The sequence below is a fragment of the Paramormyrops kingsleyae genome, chromosome 17 (genome assembly GCF_048594095.1).
Source record: "Paramormyrops kingsleyae isolate MSU_618 chromosome 17, PKINGS_0.4, whole genome shotgun sequence".
NCBI lineage: Eukaryota > Metazoa > Chordata > Actinopteri > Osteoglossiformes > Mormyridae > Paramormyrops > Paramormyrops kingsleyae.
This window is the reverse complement of record NC_132813.1, coordinates 3,031,365-3,047,624: the sequence shown is the minus strand read 5'-3', so window position 1 is coordinate 3,047,624 and position 16,260 is coordinate 3,031,365. Positions and strand designations below refer to the sequence as shown.

Here is a 16,260-nt window from a genome sequence, read left to right as displayed (position 1 = left end):
CACACACAGACCTCCATAATAAGTGTGGAGGGGGTCCAGCTTTACAGATATTTTCTGTGCCTAGCAAGAAATAACGGAGCGGACTTGAACACATTCATATTTATTTCCAAAGAGAGGATACAGCTGGTGATTTCTCGTTTCCTCATCGGAGACCTCACCCCTAGTCCATATCAGCTCACGTAAGGCATGTTAGTAGTTCAGCAGTATTTTATAGCAAATACCCATAGCGTTAAAAAAGAGAAATGAAAATGACCAAGGATGCAATCCAGGATTTAAATACTGAACAGAGCACGTACATTAGCAATAAATATCTACGTATACATAACACAATTTCAAAATGTACAACCAAATCATGCAGTGAAGCCTTGAGTAAAATGCACACCTTTGGCAGCCAGTGTGCTGGGCTGTAGTGAGGCTGCAGTTTGAGGGTGGGGGAGACGTGTATTAGTGCTTTATACATTTTGAAAGCTCTTTACAGATCACCAGTACTATGCTGGTTGCTGTGTCCCTGGGGTGTTTCCACAAAAACTTGGCAGATGATTGGCAGGTGGGGGGGTGGGGCTCTACTGAGATGTTTGCCGTATGATGGTGGGACTGCAGGGGGTTACACCCCTTCAAAGTCGTGCTGGTTGGGCTCAATGACTTCGGGCTTCATCACTCTTCCCATGAAGAGCACAGATCCTGCAAGACGGACAAAACCGTGAACCACAGTCCATCTGACCGATTCAACCAAAAGCAGCTGGATCAGGGGCAATTTAAGGACTTTTAAGGGGGGGGGGGCATAAGAGGGGCCAACCCTATCATTAGCCTACGTTTTTTGAATTGGTGAGTGACAGGGGAGGGGAATGAAGAGATTCATTTTAAAGCAATAATACAATATCATCTTAAAACACAGTGCTTTTTGCCTTTAGCAGTAGCCTAAAGGCTACCCCTTTCTGTGCAGTCCATTCTTCAGACTGGGTAGAACTGCTGGTCTGTGGATCAGTATCAGGGTTAATAACCATGACTGTGGTTAGCTTGGGTCAGAAGGCCCTTAACAATCCAGTTTAAACAGTTAAAAAAAAGTTTCTTTTCCTCTTAGGGCGCTTTTCCACTGCACCAAGTACTGTACTTTCGGTACTTCTGCTTTTCCATTGACTTCTGGTCGAGTGCCAGTACCGAAAGTTACAAATTAGCTGGGGTACTTCTTTACTACTTCAGTACTTTGGGGTGGGAGTTGAAACACTTTCTTTGTTATGCAAATAACCTGCCGCTGAAACAAACATCGCCTTGGAAACAGTTGTGAACTCAGAGAACAACAATAAACAAAGTAAGAAAATAAATAAAAATATTGTTCTAAGGATGTGATTTTGTTATAAATATAGGAGGAGTGACTTAGTTGTAATAAATATTGGGGTATTTATAAAACAAAATTCAGTTCATAAATTCCTCACAAACCCGTCAATGAGTGGACAACAAGGATGAAAATGATTATAAAGAATGCATGCAGTGCTCATGCAAAAGCAGTGATGGTAAAAAGCAGTGGAAAACCAACACCTTGAAGTACTGTACTTTTGGTAGTTTCTTGAAGTATCAAAAGTACGGTACCTGGTGCGGTGGAAAAGCGACCATGTCATACCACCAGGGGGGGCAAAGTGACCGAGGCCCCTGACAACAAATCCTCTCCTATCAACCATCCGTGTTCATACACACACTTCAAACAGGAGTACACGGCTGTACTGCTAGAGTCGACCCTGCACTAGGGCGGTCTGCGCTTTGACCAACCTGTTCTCCGGTTTCTGATGAAAAAGAAGAAGGGATGATCAGCCATGACCTGAGGGCACAGCACCAACGTCCTAGTCAGGGCAATCATTCCTAAAACCAGTAGGGGGAACCATTAGTCAAACAGCAGCTTGATGAATCTGATAGAGAGGCAGAGCCACAGAGCAGCCAAGAGAAGAGATGCTATTCAGGGATTTCCCTGGGGGGGGGGGGTGTCACCTGAGGAGGCCGCTCCCTCTGCCCCCTCCTCCGTCACCTCCAGGTAGGCCTTCTGAACTGCCTTGCTTATGTACAGGTCCTTCCCGTCTGCAAGACAGGGACATCGAGGGCGGGATTCAAAGAGCGCATAGTAATGGACTGGTGAGAAATAATTCATGAAATGGTGGGGGGTGGGGGGGGGTGCTAGGTGTGGAAGCCTTGGGGCCCAGTGGGAAAGCATAGAGGAGAGCGCAGAATCACGGAAATTACTGGAACTATCACATAAATACAAAGATAACGTCTGTGTGGTACTGAACTTGCGTGAATCCACAAATGTTGACCTTGGATCCAAATTTAGCAGCCCACCCCCCCCCCCCCATGCCATTATGCCATTAACTGCAGTTTTATTTCCATTTCCAGTCTCAGCAAAAAATAAGAACAACAAAAATGCTGGATCCCAACAGCGACACTGATATATGCATCCAGAAATTCTGTGGTACGTAAGGCCGTAACAAAAGGCACCCCGACTGACATCAATCCCAAAGTCCCAGTAACAAACCAAAGCTGCCTTGCAGTACAACAGAAATCCCCTGAAATGTCTGCATGCCGATGTCAGCACAAGAGTCACGCAGGCGTGGCAGAGGGAGACCGCGCGGGCGTGGCGGGGGGAGAGACCGCGCGGGCGTGGCAGGTCGGGTCTGGCCGGGCGGCTCACCTGTCATGGCTGACAGATCCGCATCCTTGCTGAAGATGTTCCTGATGCCCAACTGCTGCAGGGTATCCCTCAGGTCCAGCTTCTGCTCGACTTTGAACCTTTTCGATGGAATTGGATACAGAAATCAGCCCTGACGTTTTTAAAGCGACAGGGAGCAAATGTTCCATTAGCTTATCCCGTTTGCCATAAACTGCAGGAAATCTATGTAAACGTTACAGATTATTAAGCACTAATTGGAGCGGCGTGGCTGTCCGGCCTCCCTTCATGCTGCGTTTTGAACAAAATCCAGTACAAACAGCCCGGAAGCAGTTTGCATTTAGTGTAAACATGCTTAATTCTAAAAGCGACTCTGCATTCTCACAAATTCTGCCATCTCAGCCTAATGCTTCCCTATCATTACTGGCCCCTATTTTTGTACCCTGTTCCCTCAGGCCTGGGTGACTAACTATGCATCGGCTGCAGGTCCCTGAACAGATGAACATGACCATCAGAGGCGTACTGATCTCACCTTGGGAAGGGTCTCACCTGGGCAGGTACACCTCCACCTTCTGCTTCTTGACATTGGCCACCCAGTCGTCAAGCAGCTGGGCCTGAATGATGGGCTCCAGCGTGGCCAGCGGCACTTCCTGTCGGGGCAGGACGATCATCATGCTCATGTCTTCCCCCTCGTACGGCATCTCCAGGACCTGGTACACGCCCCCGGCCTCGGTGGAGCCGTCGCTGAACTCGCCTGTGCAGACAGAGATGGAGAGAGAGAGAGATGGATGAAGCAAAGAGAGAAAACCACTAATTGCAATGTTTCAGGCAGATATACATCAACTATGAGTCATAGACAGGGATGGGGAGGGGGGGAGGGGGTGTGTCCCCCTAATATTTAATTTGGCTTCATTTATCCCAGCCAATAAACAGACCACTGTTTATTAGTTGTGTCCCCCCAATCTGTAACCGTCTCCTACACCATTGATCATGGATAATCCTTTGCATGGTTTAATTTCATAAAATTTATTTAAAATTAATTAAACTCATTTAAGTGGACTGTACAACATCTGCAGATTAATAGGAAATGGTACAAGTGCCGCAGTGCAGTGTGGGTAAGGAAGCTGCCAGTTGAGATGTAACCTCCTATTTACCCAAGCAGCGCTCTGTAGGCCAGCAGGAAATAACCTTCACAACCCACCCTGCCCCCTCCCCCTCGAGGCTTCAACTATTAATAGCCCCTCCTGGACAACACACTCCCTGCTTTGGGTGTGTACCACATGCATCCTGATCACCCACCATAGTAGAAGTCGCCCTGCTGGTACATCATGAGGGTCTGGACATCGGTCCCGTCGTCCTTGCTGAACGAGAAGGTCCTGGTGTTCTCAGGCCGGAACTGGTTCTTCCAGCTGCCTCGAAAGTACACGGCGTTGACCAGTGCAAGCCGGGTCAGGCTGCTGAAGTCTTCAGATGAGAGCAAGTCTCGGATTTTACCTGCCGGGGGGACACTGCATGCTTTACCTGCCGGACAGCTGCCGATACTTCACAGCTTGGGTTGCAAAGGGGCGGAACATTTCCAGAAACTTTCCATTCTATGGGAAGGGAAACTGGGGAATTTTAGTTGGAAATTTTCCATGGAAATTAACAGGAAAATTCCCAGAATTTTGCAACTCACAGCTCAAACCTCATGGAGATGCAGCTTTCAGAGGAGAGCCAGATTGAGTCCTCGGGTCAGTGCTAAGTCACCTGCAGGTTATTTGCCTTCAGGCAGGACTTTAGGCCATATCCTGTTTTGGGCACCAGGATTCTCCCATTCCACAATGATAGTGCAAAAAACTAGGTGATTCTGGAACCATACATTTACTCATAAATCAGAGAATGAACCACATTTCTCAACAGAAGACTAAGAATATTCAAATATTCTTGTGATCAGCATATATGCCCTGTAGGTCTGTGGGGCCCTTTGGGGACTCACTCTCGGTGTGGTTCTCCACCCAATCGTTGATGTGCTGGGCCACCACGGCTGACTCGCCGAAGTCCACGGTCTCAGTTTCTGCCTTAAAGTACTTCTGGGCAAGCTGTAGGAAGTCGGGGTAGAAGTGCACCCCAGTCTGGAGGAACAGCGAGTTGGCGAGCCGCAAAATGCATGGACTGTCGTCCGAAGTCAGCTGCTGTGTCATGTTCTCCAGCAGGGAGAACTCCTCACCTGAGGAGGGGTCAGGAGACAGGGGGAGGGGCACCGGCATGATTGACAGGTGGACTGGCGATTTCAGAATAGCATGATGGACACTTTGTTTCTTATACAGGTGCAAGTATAAACAGGTAAAGAGGAAGGAGGACAGAAGGGCTGTACCTGGTTTGAGGTGACTGTAGCCCACAGCTTGCCGGATCTCCTTCAGGGACGAGCCTCGGGCCCCCAGCTCCACTAGGCCAAGGGCCAGGGCCACGCTGACGGGGGAGAACACGATGTTCTGAGTCCCTTCCGACTGCAGCTGATGGTACAGCCGCACCGAAAGCTCGGCTGTGGGCTCCTCCCCCATCCGGGCCTGGACCTGCGCGAGGAGCAGCGGCAGGATGCAGAGAGCGAGCATCACGCTGATGGGGAGACGGGGAGGAAGGGAGAGAATGAGCCCACGCTCACGTCCACACTTTGCATTTTCCGCCTCGGCCCGCTGCCGTGTGCTCCCTGCCCGTGGTGTTGCCTAGCAACAAGCTCTTCTTACAAACAAATCACAGATCTGTGCCAAGGTTCCACAATGGGACAAAAGGAAAGGAGAGAATATGGGGTGGGGGGTACAAAAAGAGTCATAAGGTGGCACCTGCCCCACCCACGCTGGGTCATCAATAGCACAAGTTTGTCTGCCAGGCCTGCATTTCTGCTGGGGTCCCTGTGCCTGATGGGAGACCTGGGCTATAGTGCAAGGGCCCCCACCTGTAGGATACCATCATCCCTTGGTATAGCCTGGCTGGGAATCGCTCCCCAGTAGCGTGCCATGACTGGGTACCCTGCCAGCCTCTGCACAGGGCACACATGTGAATCCACGCCCCGCGTCATGTAAGGCAAGCCTCCGGCCCAGGAGGGGGGGGGGGGGGGCGGGTAGGCACACCAGGAATGTAGACACGCATCACGGTTCCCACCCTTTGGTTTGCGTGTCACGTTAAAATACTTTCGAGAGTGTGGAGAGATTGAAGAACAAGAAAAACTTCTTTGCACACAGCTGCTTCGCGGAGCGCCGGACGCGGCAGCAGGACAGACTCCTGTGAGCCTTCCAGGGATTCCAGTGCAAATGCAGCTCATACAGCAGATTTACACCATGAAACAGGAAGCCATGCGAGGTGCACCACTGAGAAGACCCTCCCACCTGCACGGGCCTGCAGACCTGCATCTCCTAGACCAGGCAGATTAAAACACGTAGGGCACAGCCGGATCTGGGAGGTCTCTCCCTGCTCTGTCGCCATGCCGACTGAAAGCGCACCCAGAATTTCTTCCGCAGCCCCCTGGATTAAAGCGGCGGCGGCCTGGTGGCCATTGAGGGATGACCTCCCAGAGATGGTAAATCCCACAGCGGGGTAGTGGTAGTTCACTATGCAGGACGACGATATTTAGGGCACTTTAAGGACCCGGATCAAACCCTTGGATTTAACATTGTCGACACGATGGGCTCCACACTCAAAGAAGCACACTCACGGACTAATAAACATTTAATTTCAGAGGTGGAACCCAATCCGCTCTATGAGTCAAACACAGAGAGCACGATACCTGTTGCCAACTAACCCTGTGAGCGTCGAGTGCCGGTTCTGTAGCGGTTACCCTCCCTGCTGTGTCTTCATGAAAGGAACCCATAAGCGTGCCCATGTGGCTGACATCCACACACAGTTTCTATGGCAAGATTTCCACAATCAATAAATGAATGGAACGGAGCGATCTCATACACACTCTGCTGGTGTCATACAGGAAATACGGCCCTTATCTGTTAGACGGAGCTTCTGCTCTGCATTCTCCTTCAGATTTCGGCTCCTGCATCACACAGAGGATCTGTCGTGCCCCCCCCATCTCTGCGATCATCTCAGACTGGAGATAAGCGGCATTTCTCTGCTGCTCCAGGCTCCCTGTCGTCAGAACAGGTACCGGATCTTTGGCGCAAGCAGCAGAGGAGAGGAAGGCCTGGGCTAGTCTCATGGTGTCCTTCAGAGCTCCACGATTGCCCTGACAAGCTGAGAAGCCCCAGGGAGGTGGTTTCAAAGAGAAGTTGGGGAGCTGATGGAGACACCGGTGCCCCGGGGTGCGGCCAGAGGACCACATCACATGCACGTCTCTTAGACAGCACCGGCGCCGTGGAGCCCCAGGCAACACGGAACCCGGCTCCCATCCCGGCCATGGCACGCCTCGATTTAGCCATTTTGTTGTGAAATCCAGCACCGATCACAGACACACTCACAACCTGCCATGGTACGGGATCATGGTGAGAGCCTCCAGTGGGCGCTGTGATGTCATCATTCCCGCTACGGCCTCCCTGCGGTCACACACACACACACACATCTCTCTCTCTCCACACAAACACGGTGCTGGTTCGACATGGAACTGTGGAAGATACCAAGAGGATTCTTGAACCTAGGAGAGTTGGGGCGGGCGGACAGACGGACACACGGTGAGTGTCGGTGGAAGCTGAAGGCACAGAGAATAGCCATCACACCGGCACTGTCGGAAAACAAGGCATTAAGCCTCCCTCTACACCCCCCCAAATCGACGCGGGAGGATAGACACTGGGGTGTGGCGTGCAAGGACACGGTCAGCGGCTGACATATGCTCCCCGTGGGCCTTGGACGTAATTGAGCTTCGATCAATAGTAACCAGCTTTGCAGATCTGCTCATGCAGGTCACCACCTTGGCGTCTCTCACCCCAGGGACCCTCCGGGAAAACGGCGCGCATTCGGGGGGGACAGTGCCCACAATGCCCTGCTCTTAGTGCCCCCCTGCCTTTGCTGGATGTGGGAGCAAAGAGAGACGAAGAGGCCACACTGTGAGAACAGCCAGCTTCCCAAGAAACAGAATGGAACGAGACGTTTCGGTAATCTCAAATTCTTCCTCAGAGTTGCGTCCTCGAGATACCGGAGGCTGTCCAACGGGGCGGCCGTGTGTCTGATGATGCCGTGGTAATCGAACCCAGGCAGGGTCACGCCATCTACACTGCCAGTACCTTCAGAATCGTCCAAAACATCCCCCTTTTGAAGCAGGTAAAGCGGTCAAATAATGAGAAATCACAAGGAATACCGTGAGCACAATGAATATTAAAATATATATTCAATAATTAATAAGGCACACACTCCCTTTGTAAATTAAAACAAGAAAGTCATTCAAACTCCTTGAGGAGTCCCACGGAACGTTCCGGGGAATCCACAAGGCCAGCAGGTTATTAATCTGTGTTAACAGGCCCGTGAAGAAAAGGCCCATTCAGGTACTCTGAGCGCAGAGTGCTTTTAAAACAAGGGCTCTCTGGAGCATGGAGAGCAGCAGTCAGGCCTACAAGGTTACCCTAGCTCCTCTACACGGTGCGGTGCTGCCAAACAGCAACCACCATGGGGCAAGACTCCAGCGACTGTCCCCAGTAACCGGATCCGCTTCCATTAAGAACTGCCGAGTTGACTGATAGACCCTGAAACTCTTTGAGAAACGGACTTAAGAGCAGGAAAAGGATTCGGTCGTACAGAAGAGGAGGACACAGGGTAGCAAATATGCCAGCCACCCTGACGGAGAGGCACAGGAATTTTAGAACTCATTATCTCCAGTAAGGGCTCCTTGCCTTGTCTGGCACATGTTGCAGGGTGTTTGAAAAAGCATCAGTACTTTGCGGAGTTTGCTTGATAACACCTAATCTCCTCTGTGGATTTTACATATGCGGTCCGAATTCACTGCAGCATCACTCTCGGTTGCAGGGAGTCAGCGGTAGTTCTTCCATTGAGACCTATATCTGACACGGGACTGTCTCCTTGGATACACGGCTGGTAAAACCAGAGGCATTTAATCACGGAGGCGCAATCACTGCAGTAAAGCGGAACACATTCATTAATTAAAAAGCAAAACAAACACAGAGGACTGTAACCAAAGGGACATAAACACTATCACCCATAAACGGCTTCACATAAAAAGCAGATACATAATTTAACTGTTATTCAGTGTGATATTTTAAAAACCGCATTATTTCGTGCTCAGTAAACATTGCCGATAAAAATTCTGACCGTTGTAATATCACTGTCTCCATTACATGAACCGATGCCCGCTTATCACATACAAACAGAACAGAATAAATAGCGGATGAAGCATTTTATCTAGCAAAGGTTTTGAGCAGTCCGCCCTGCGCAGCCATGAGAAGCTGCTGCTCCGGAGAAGTTCAGATCGTTCCACTAATTTTCATTAAACTAACTCATTACACCTATTTATACCACAAGAAACCGGGCTTTTAATCCTACGCGAAATGCCTATTTTCCTACGAATAGGAATAACACTTTTATTACTTAGTGTTACCTCTTTATTCCGGGCATTCGCTTTATTATAAATTACATTAATTCAAACATGAAGATGGTATTACCAATAAAAACATCAGCTGGGTGTTGTAATAAGCGTAATTAATTCTGTCAAAGCAGTACATCTGCTGCAGGTGCAGGAGCAAAAGAACTGCACCAAATGAAGACCATTACTCGTGGCAGATAACTGAAAATATATTTGTCAACAGCTGGCACTGCAGTGACGACAGAAAGGAACTTTGCTATATTAGATAGGCTTAATTAAAAAAGCTTCACATTATTATCGGAATCACATGTCAAACTGTATTGACGCGGTATGTGCATCATTAAGCGAATTGGCTTCCACCGTATTTTATAAGAGCGTAAAATCTTACCTATTGGTACCGGGATTGATGCTGTACAAACGTGTGTGTTTCCTTGTCCTTTACGACGCGGCGGCAGGTTCGACATACAGCTAAATTCACTAGCGGTCCTGCCTATCTGCACCCCTATTGGTCCATTACAGCAGTACCCATAAGAAACTTGTAAGATGTCTGATTACATTTATTGTGCTGCATCTTCATTAATTTAACCGTTCCAAGGCTGTCAGAGAAAAACGTGAGTCAACGCGAATAAATAAAACTAATGATAATTGTGTTTTTGAAACGATCCCAAATGTGTGAAAATCATTGGGTAAACGTCGCGTCAATCAACTTGCGAATCACCAATGATGGGCTGAAAAGCAGTGTTTCTGGTAATTGTATTTCTAAGATTATGAGCGTCAGTAACGCTTGCCTGTCGAAAGGACTACAACTGCTTGGGCTGAAAGATTCCCGGAAGTTGGGAGTCCAGTGCGGTGGCGACCGATTGGATTGTGCGCGGTAGACGTTGTCTTCTCACGTTCCTGCTCTAAAGGAAAACTTCCGTCTTTCGGATTAAAAAAGCAACAATAAAGCACAAATAAAAAGTTTGCGCTCCTACACCGAGGACGGAGAAGGGGGAAGGTATGGCGCGCTTACGGTTTCTGCCTGATATAATGGTAGTTAGACGTTTAATCTGATTACACCGTTGGCAGTTTCAGCAAAGTTAGCAGGTCTGTTCAGCAGCTAACCGAACCTAGCCTAGCCTAGCCTAGCATGCTAGTTATTCGTGTATTTATACTTCGCCAGCTGTCCTTTTTCTACAAATGGACGTCGGGGGTGGTGTGTGTGCAGAATTACTGAATTTGTAAAAGGGCAGTCCGGCCCACCGGATCTGGACGGCTCCGGAGGCCCGGTTTCGGCCTGGTACTGACGGCGAGTTTGTCGTCTCCTGCTAATCTGTCTGTAGGTGGCGGCCGGTCTCCCGAGCTCTCATCTCCGCCGCAGTCTGCACCTGCTCCGCTTGCAGAAGCTCGGCCGCATTTTCACAACGGTCCTTTTTATCATCCAGGGTTTCTCACCACTGGATAGATATGATGTTACATATCCGCTGACATTTGTCTTTCGAGTTTTAACTGAATGCAAAATCCTAATAAACCTATCTTACCCATCTTTACATCTAGGTATTGCAGAAAGTGTGGTCAAATGCTTTCCTGTGACAGACCCATTCCTGCAGGCTGTGTCCAGGTCCCTAAACCACTGCGACACCTGCTGGTCTTGTCTTATCGGGAAATCCGTTGCTCAGTGTCCCTTATTTTCGCGACCCATGTTCACAGCCGAGGGCATACACTCCGCTCGGTGAACTCTGGCCACCCGGCTAATTCCCTTAGCTAGTTGCCAACTTAATATGTTGGGTAAGATAGGGTGAACCGGTATCGCTGGGGGTGCCTGACGTCATCGCGCCTCGTTTCCCGGCCCTTCGGTCGCAGCGGGAACGATGACGCGGCCCTTGGGTAGGGGTGTGGAGCCCCGGCCTCCCCAGGGCCGCAGGGTGTGCTGCTCTTCCTCATTCTGTTCTTATTCGAGCAGGAAATAGTTTAGGCGAGACACAGAGTGAGAGAGTGAGTGGGAGGGAGAGAGAGAGCAGAAACCTGATGGTGCCTAGCAAAGTCGTCTTGGGATGATTTACCATAGTTCGCTATGGCTGTGCCCGACAAAGTGCTCTAACCTTGTCATCTTGATTTGTCGTTTTTATGTTGTAGCCTTAGTTTATGTCACTGCATTAAATCTTTATTTCCTGGAGATCTGAGTTTTGTTCTCCCGATCTCTTGTGAAATACTGCTAAGTTCTTACATGTTTGTTACCTTGGTGAGGCACACCCTGTACATAAATGTTTGTTAATCATTGTCTTGTATGCCTCCCTACCTTCCCCCTCCCCCCCTACTTCTCTGTGTCAGTGTTTGATCTGAATGTGTTTTGTTTAATGCTGCTCTTTTCTGCATCCTCATGTTGCAGGGACTGCGCGGGCTCCTCCTCTGTGCAGGGCGTTGTCTAACAAAGTGCAGGCCCACCTTCTCCTCGCACCCTTTCACCTAAAGCGGGCCTTTGGACGAGGATGACAATGGAAGAGATGAAGAATGAAGCTGATGTGACCTCGATGGTTTCCATGACATTGTATGCTGTGATGTACCCGGTCTTCAACGAGGTGTGTTGGGGATCAGTGGTTGGGCTGGCTTTAAATATGACACTAAGTTCGGCTGGTAGCGGTGAGGGGTCTGCCTAAAAAAAAGCTGTCTGTCCGTCAGTCTATCACTCCCCCCCTCTCTGGAGGTGTGGTGCCACTGTAGCGCCCTTTGAGAAGTTCTCAAGGTGCCTGATATGTGTCCGCACACACTGTACTTCCGGTCCGGTGTGGATGCTCTCCCGGAGAGCACGGCATTCCCATTTGCTTTTAAATGGATGAAAGAAGGGGTCTGTCACCAGACTGGCTGGCAGTGTCACTCTCCATGGACACGGCGGCCGGGATGAACACCTTCCCATCCTCCGTCTGACCTGGTTATGCCACGTCCGCACCTTCTGCTGTGTGACTGTCAGCTTAGCTGGGTGGCTGGAGTGCTGGCACAGGAAGAGCGGGGCAATGCTTACTATACTGCGTATGAACCAACAGCTGTGTGTGTTGGTGGGGGAAGAGGCAGCATTTTATAAGGGGGAGGACATGTGCACGCACACACACACACAGTGTTTAGGGTCCACTTTCGATAGCGGGGGATTAATGGATTAATGCTAAATTAATATGTGTACCCAGCCAGTGTCATCTCTGGCAATCCCTCTGTGCCCCAGTAGGTGGCGCCTCTTGGCCTGTGTTGCTGCTAGGGTTCCTTAAGAGCTGGAATAATGATGAGGGTTGGCAGCCCCGAGAGGCAGATGCTTGGAGCCCTGGAGGATTCTGGGTTATGTACTGTGGGTGCTGAATTATTGTTTGCTTTTTTTTCAGCTGGAAAGGGTGAACCTGTCGGCGGCTCAGACTCTGCGGGCTGCTTTTATCAAGGTGAGGGCATAGTGTGAGTGCACCCTGAGCCTTCACGGGGTGGGGGGGGGGGGGAGAGCCACACCTGATTAGTTGGTATGACGTGCATGTCTTGATAATAAATATCTTCTGGACTTGTGCACTGTGGTCATGGAGGTTAACGTTGCAGTTTCACTCCCCCCCCCCCCCCCATGGTCAGGCGGAGAAAGAGAATCCGGGTCTAACTCAGGACATCATCATGAAGATCCTAGAGAAGAAGAATGTGGAGGTGAATTTCACAGAGTCGCTGCTGCGGATGGCCGCTGATGACGTCGAAGGTGAGGGGGAGACCGGGGGGGGGGGGCTCCTGCCGTTCGCTTCGCTTCCAGGGGAAAGACGAGACTGGCACTGTGGTGAAAAATGAGGTTTCTCTGCCGCTCCCTGCCGTTCCTTTCTGCTCTTTGCGGTCTCTGCTGGCGGTAGCTGTAATTACACACTTATTGCCGTGCTGCTCTTCTCTCTCGCCATGATTTGTGTTCCTTGTGTCACTGCCTGTGTGTGTGTCTGTGCGCACGCGCGCGTGTTTCTGTGTGTGTGCGTGTGCGTGCACGTATCTGTGTGTGTGTGTTTGTGTCTGGCTGCTTGACAGGAACAAAGCCCTTCTCTTGCTCATAGGTGGTGCTGTTTCACCACAAATACCAAACTGCTGCCTGAAGCTGCCACCCCCCCACTCCCTGCCCCTGTATTTTTATATTCACCCTCTGCGATCCCTCCCTTCGTTGTGCCGCCAATGGCTAGAGGTTGTGTAGCTTAAAACTGTGGATTATCAGCCTGGCCAGGGTGTTCCCAGTCTGGTTCAAGCTCTGCATCTCCACGGCTGTTTCGCCTCTGAGGTGGGTGGGGTTTTCGCCAAAACCAGCTCAGCTCAGTGGAGCTGAAACTTTTACCTGCTGCATTTTACCTTCTCACCCCCACCCCCCCGAGTCATCGACCTGTCTGTTTCCACGGTGACTGACGGTGCGTTTTGTCTGTCGGTGTGGCAGAGTACATGATTGACAGGCCGGAACAGGAGTTCCAGGATCTGAATGAGAAGGCGCGGGCGCTAAAGCATATCCTGAGCAAGATCCCCGACGAGATCAATGACCGAGTGCGCTTCCTTCAGACAATCAAGTGGGTCTTTCGCTTATCCACACACACACACACACACACACACACACACACACACACACACACACACACACACACACACCCACCCCGGAATGGCAGAAGCCATGCCTCGACTGAATTAATATTGCCTTCACCGCAGCTTGCCAAAAGTAATTTTGTCATTTAATTTCTACTCCCAGTTTTATTTGCTTTTTGTTTCCCATTTCCTTTTTTTTTTTTATTCCAAATATCTAAATATTTGGTCTTATTTGACACTCTGCGCTCTGACTTTCTCGGCCTGCGAGTTTAGATCCTGATTGGCTATGGAGATGCGTGCTCGCCCTGATATGAGTTCGCTCTCGGTGTGAGAGTTCGTGTGGCTCTGCCATCTGGAGCTGATCTGTGTGCTAACTGCTGTCCGCAGAGACATCGCCAGTGCAATCAAGGAGTTGCTGGATACCGTGAACAACGTCTTTAAGAAATACCAGTACCAGAACCGCAGGGTGAGCGCTGAAAACCGTTCGATCTGGGCCTCCCCGGCCCAGCCTCTCTCCTCACCTCCTCCAGGGGGAGGTCCTCTTTCTCCAAAGATCTTTGTGATAAATAATCCAATATGCCTCCTAACTCTGGTTGGAGCTGAAGGCTGTTCAAGGGGTGGGTGGGAAACCTACATTAGTGTTTTGTTTTTTTTGCTTGTTTGTTTCCAGGCACTTGAACACCAAAAGAAGGAATTTGTGAAGTACTCCAAAAGCTTCAGCGATACCCTCAAAACTTACTTCAAAGATGGAAAGTAAGTTGTACTGATTTATTCTCTTAGATTCCAGTTAACCCATGTCTTTATTTATTTTTTTGTTTTTAAAAAATTGACATTTATTCTGTTGCTTTGCTTATCTTGATTATCTGGGCATTGGTGGTTTGATGGTTAGGGAAGCGCACTTGTAATTGTGAGATTGCAGGTTTGAATTCCCGACCAGCAAGGCACCACTGAGGTACCCTGAGCAAGGTACCGCCCCCAAGCACTGCTCCCCGGGCGCTGAATTAGCTGCCCCCTGCTATGTCACAACGTCACATACGGGTTAAATGCAGAGGACACATTTTGTTGTGTTTTGTGGTGTGTCAACAATGATCACTAAATTCTAAATTCAGTTCATATTCAAATTTAAGTAGAGGAGGTGTTGTCTTGTGTTCTCCTCCTATCACCCATGTTCTGGTCATGGCCTTATGGTTTTGGTATTTGGTCCTTTACATTCAGAGGGTGTGTATGTGTGTGTATTACATTGTGGGGACCTAATCTCCCCACAATGATAGAAATCTGTTATTTTGATGATCTGGGGACCGTTTTTTTTTTTTGGGAAACTCAGTTCTTTAAAATTAAGTGACTGCGATCAAAAAACTAAAAATGTAAAATGTTTTACTTTGGTTACTTATGGTTAAGGATAGGGCTCGGTAGGGGTTAAGGTTGTCATTGTTGGGATTAGGGATTTTCCTAAAGATATGAATAGACGGTCCTCACAATGATGTGAATACAAGCGCGTGTCTGTGTGCCCGCCTGCGCTGCGTAGCCTGACCATGCCCAAGGCCTAACACCGTGAGAAGCCCAGTCTGACATTGTCCACTTTCTTCCTCTCTCTCTCCTCCCAGGGCGATAAATGTCTTCATCAGCGCCAACAGACTCATCCACCAAACCAACTTGATACTGCAGACTTTTAAGACTGTAGCCTAGAAGCCCCTGCCCTCTAGAGGCGTGGTGATGTTTTAAAAATTGGATAGAATAACCTTTATGTAAAATGTAAAGTTTTTTTTTTTCTTTTTTTTTTTTCCCTCTTTCATCATCTTTTTGGACTATAATTTATAAGTCTTGCTTCATGGGGGAGGGGTCCTGAGGCGGGCATTCTGAACTGTATAATTGCCAGCTTTTATAATTTCTTACGTTTTCTCCTCCTAATCACGACCTCGCCACAGTGATTGTCGCTTCCTGTCTTTCGCTGTCACCACTGTTCTATCCAAAAAAAGCCAAAAAATCGCTCGCCTTAAGTGTCATGTGACATTCCTTATATGAAATGTAAATATTGGTCCGCTGACATTCTAACTTGAAGAGTAAGACGTAAAACACAAGTTATGTATTTAACACATCGGTGGCAAATGTTCAAATAAATAGTTTACATATGTAAATGTGGCTTCAATGTCGTCTTTTCACACGGGAGATGGAGTTTCTCTTTCTGCTTGTCCTGGTTTCAGCCTGTGGTTCAACTTTAGGCTGCATCCAGGCGCAGCCTCCTACCTCAAGAAGTCACTGTCCCCTCCAAGTGACGCCCTAACTGCTCATCCCCCTGCCTGGTGATTTTTATTTTATTTGAATAATTAAATCCCTAACAGTCAGAATCTCTGGAACGGACTGATTGACTCATTTCTTAATTTTTTACTTATTTAGTTTTTTTTCCTCGCTTCCGTTTTCCTTAAACGAGCCGTCCCCTGTTAAAAGCCCGAGCATTTTTCTCAGCTTGTTGGGATGAACCCCAGAAAGCCGGCAGGGCCTCGACAAATGCCCCCGACCTTATAAAATTCAGTGCTCACTGAAGTGCCCAGTCATAACCTCT

General features: G+C 49.0%; 2 protein-coding genes across 2 annotated transcripts; one reads left to right on the top strand and one right to left on the bottom strand.

Annotated features, from left to right (window-relative positions):
- Nucleotides 1-84: 84 nt before the first annotated feature.
- serpini1 (serpin peptidase inhibitor, clade I (neuroserpin), member 1) lies at nucleotides 85-9,827 on the bottom strand. Its single transcript, XM_023792644.2, has 9 exons — nucleotides 9,547-9,827; nucleotides 5,004-5,245; nucleotides 4,626-4,856; nucleotides 3,950-4,144; nucleotides 3,200-3,404; nucleotides 2,675-2,772; nucleotides 1,981-2,067; nucleotides 1,765-1,854; nucleotides 85-681 (listed from the first exon to the last, which is right to left on the bottom strand). Exons 2-9 carry the CDS (start codon nucleotides 5,239-5,241, stop codon nucleotides 605-607), a joined length of 1,221 nt encoding a protein of 406 aa, XP_023648412.1. The 5' UTR covers nucleotides 5,242-5,245; nucleotides 9,547-9,827; the 3' UTR covers nucleotides 85-604.
- A 159-nt stretch (nucleotides 9,828-9,986) lies between these two features.
- pdcd10a (programmed cell death 10a) lies at nucleotides 9,987-15,835 on the top strand. Its single transcript, XM_072701116.1, has 8 exons — nucleotides 9,987-10,155; nucleotides 11,527-11,716; nucleotides 12,506-12,559; nucleotides 12,738-12,855; nucleotides 13,561-13,687; nucleotides 14,088-14,166; nucleotides 14,371-14,453; nucleotides 15,305-15,835. Exons 2-8 carry the CDS (start codon nucleotides 11,627-11,629, stop codon nucleotides 15,384-15,386), a joined length of 633 nt encoding a protein of 210 aa, XP_072557217.1. The 5' UTR covers nucleotides 9,987-10,155; nucleotides 11,527-11,626; the 3' UTR covers nucleotides 15,387-15,835.
- Nucleotides 15,836-16,260: the final 425 nt, after the last annotated feature.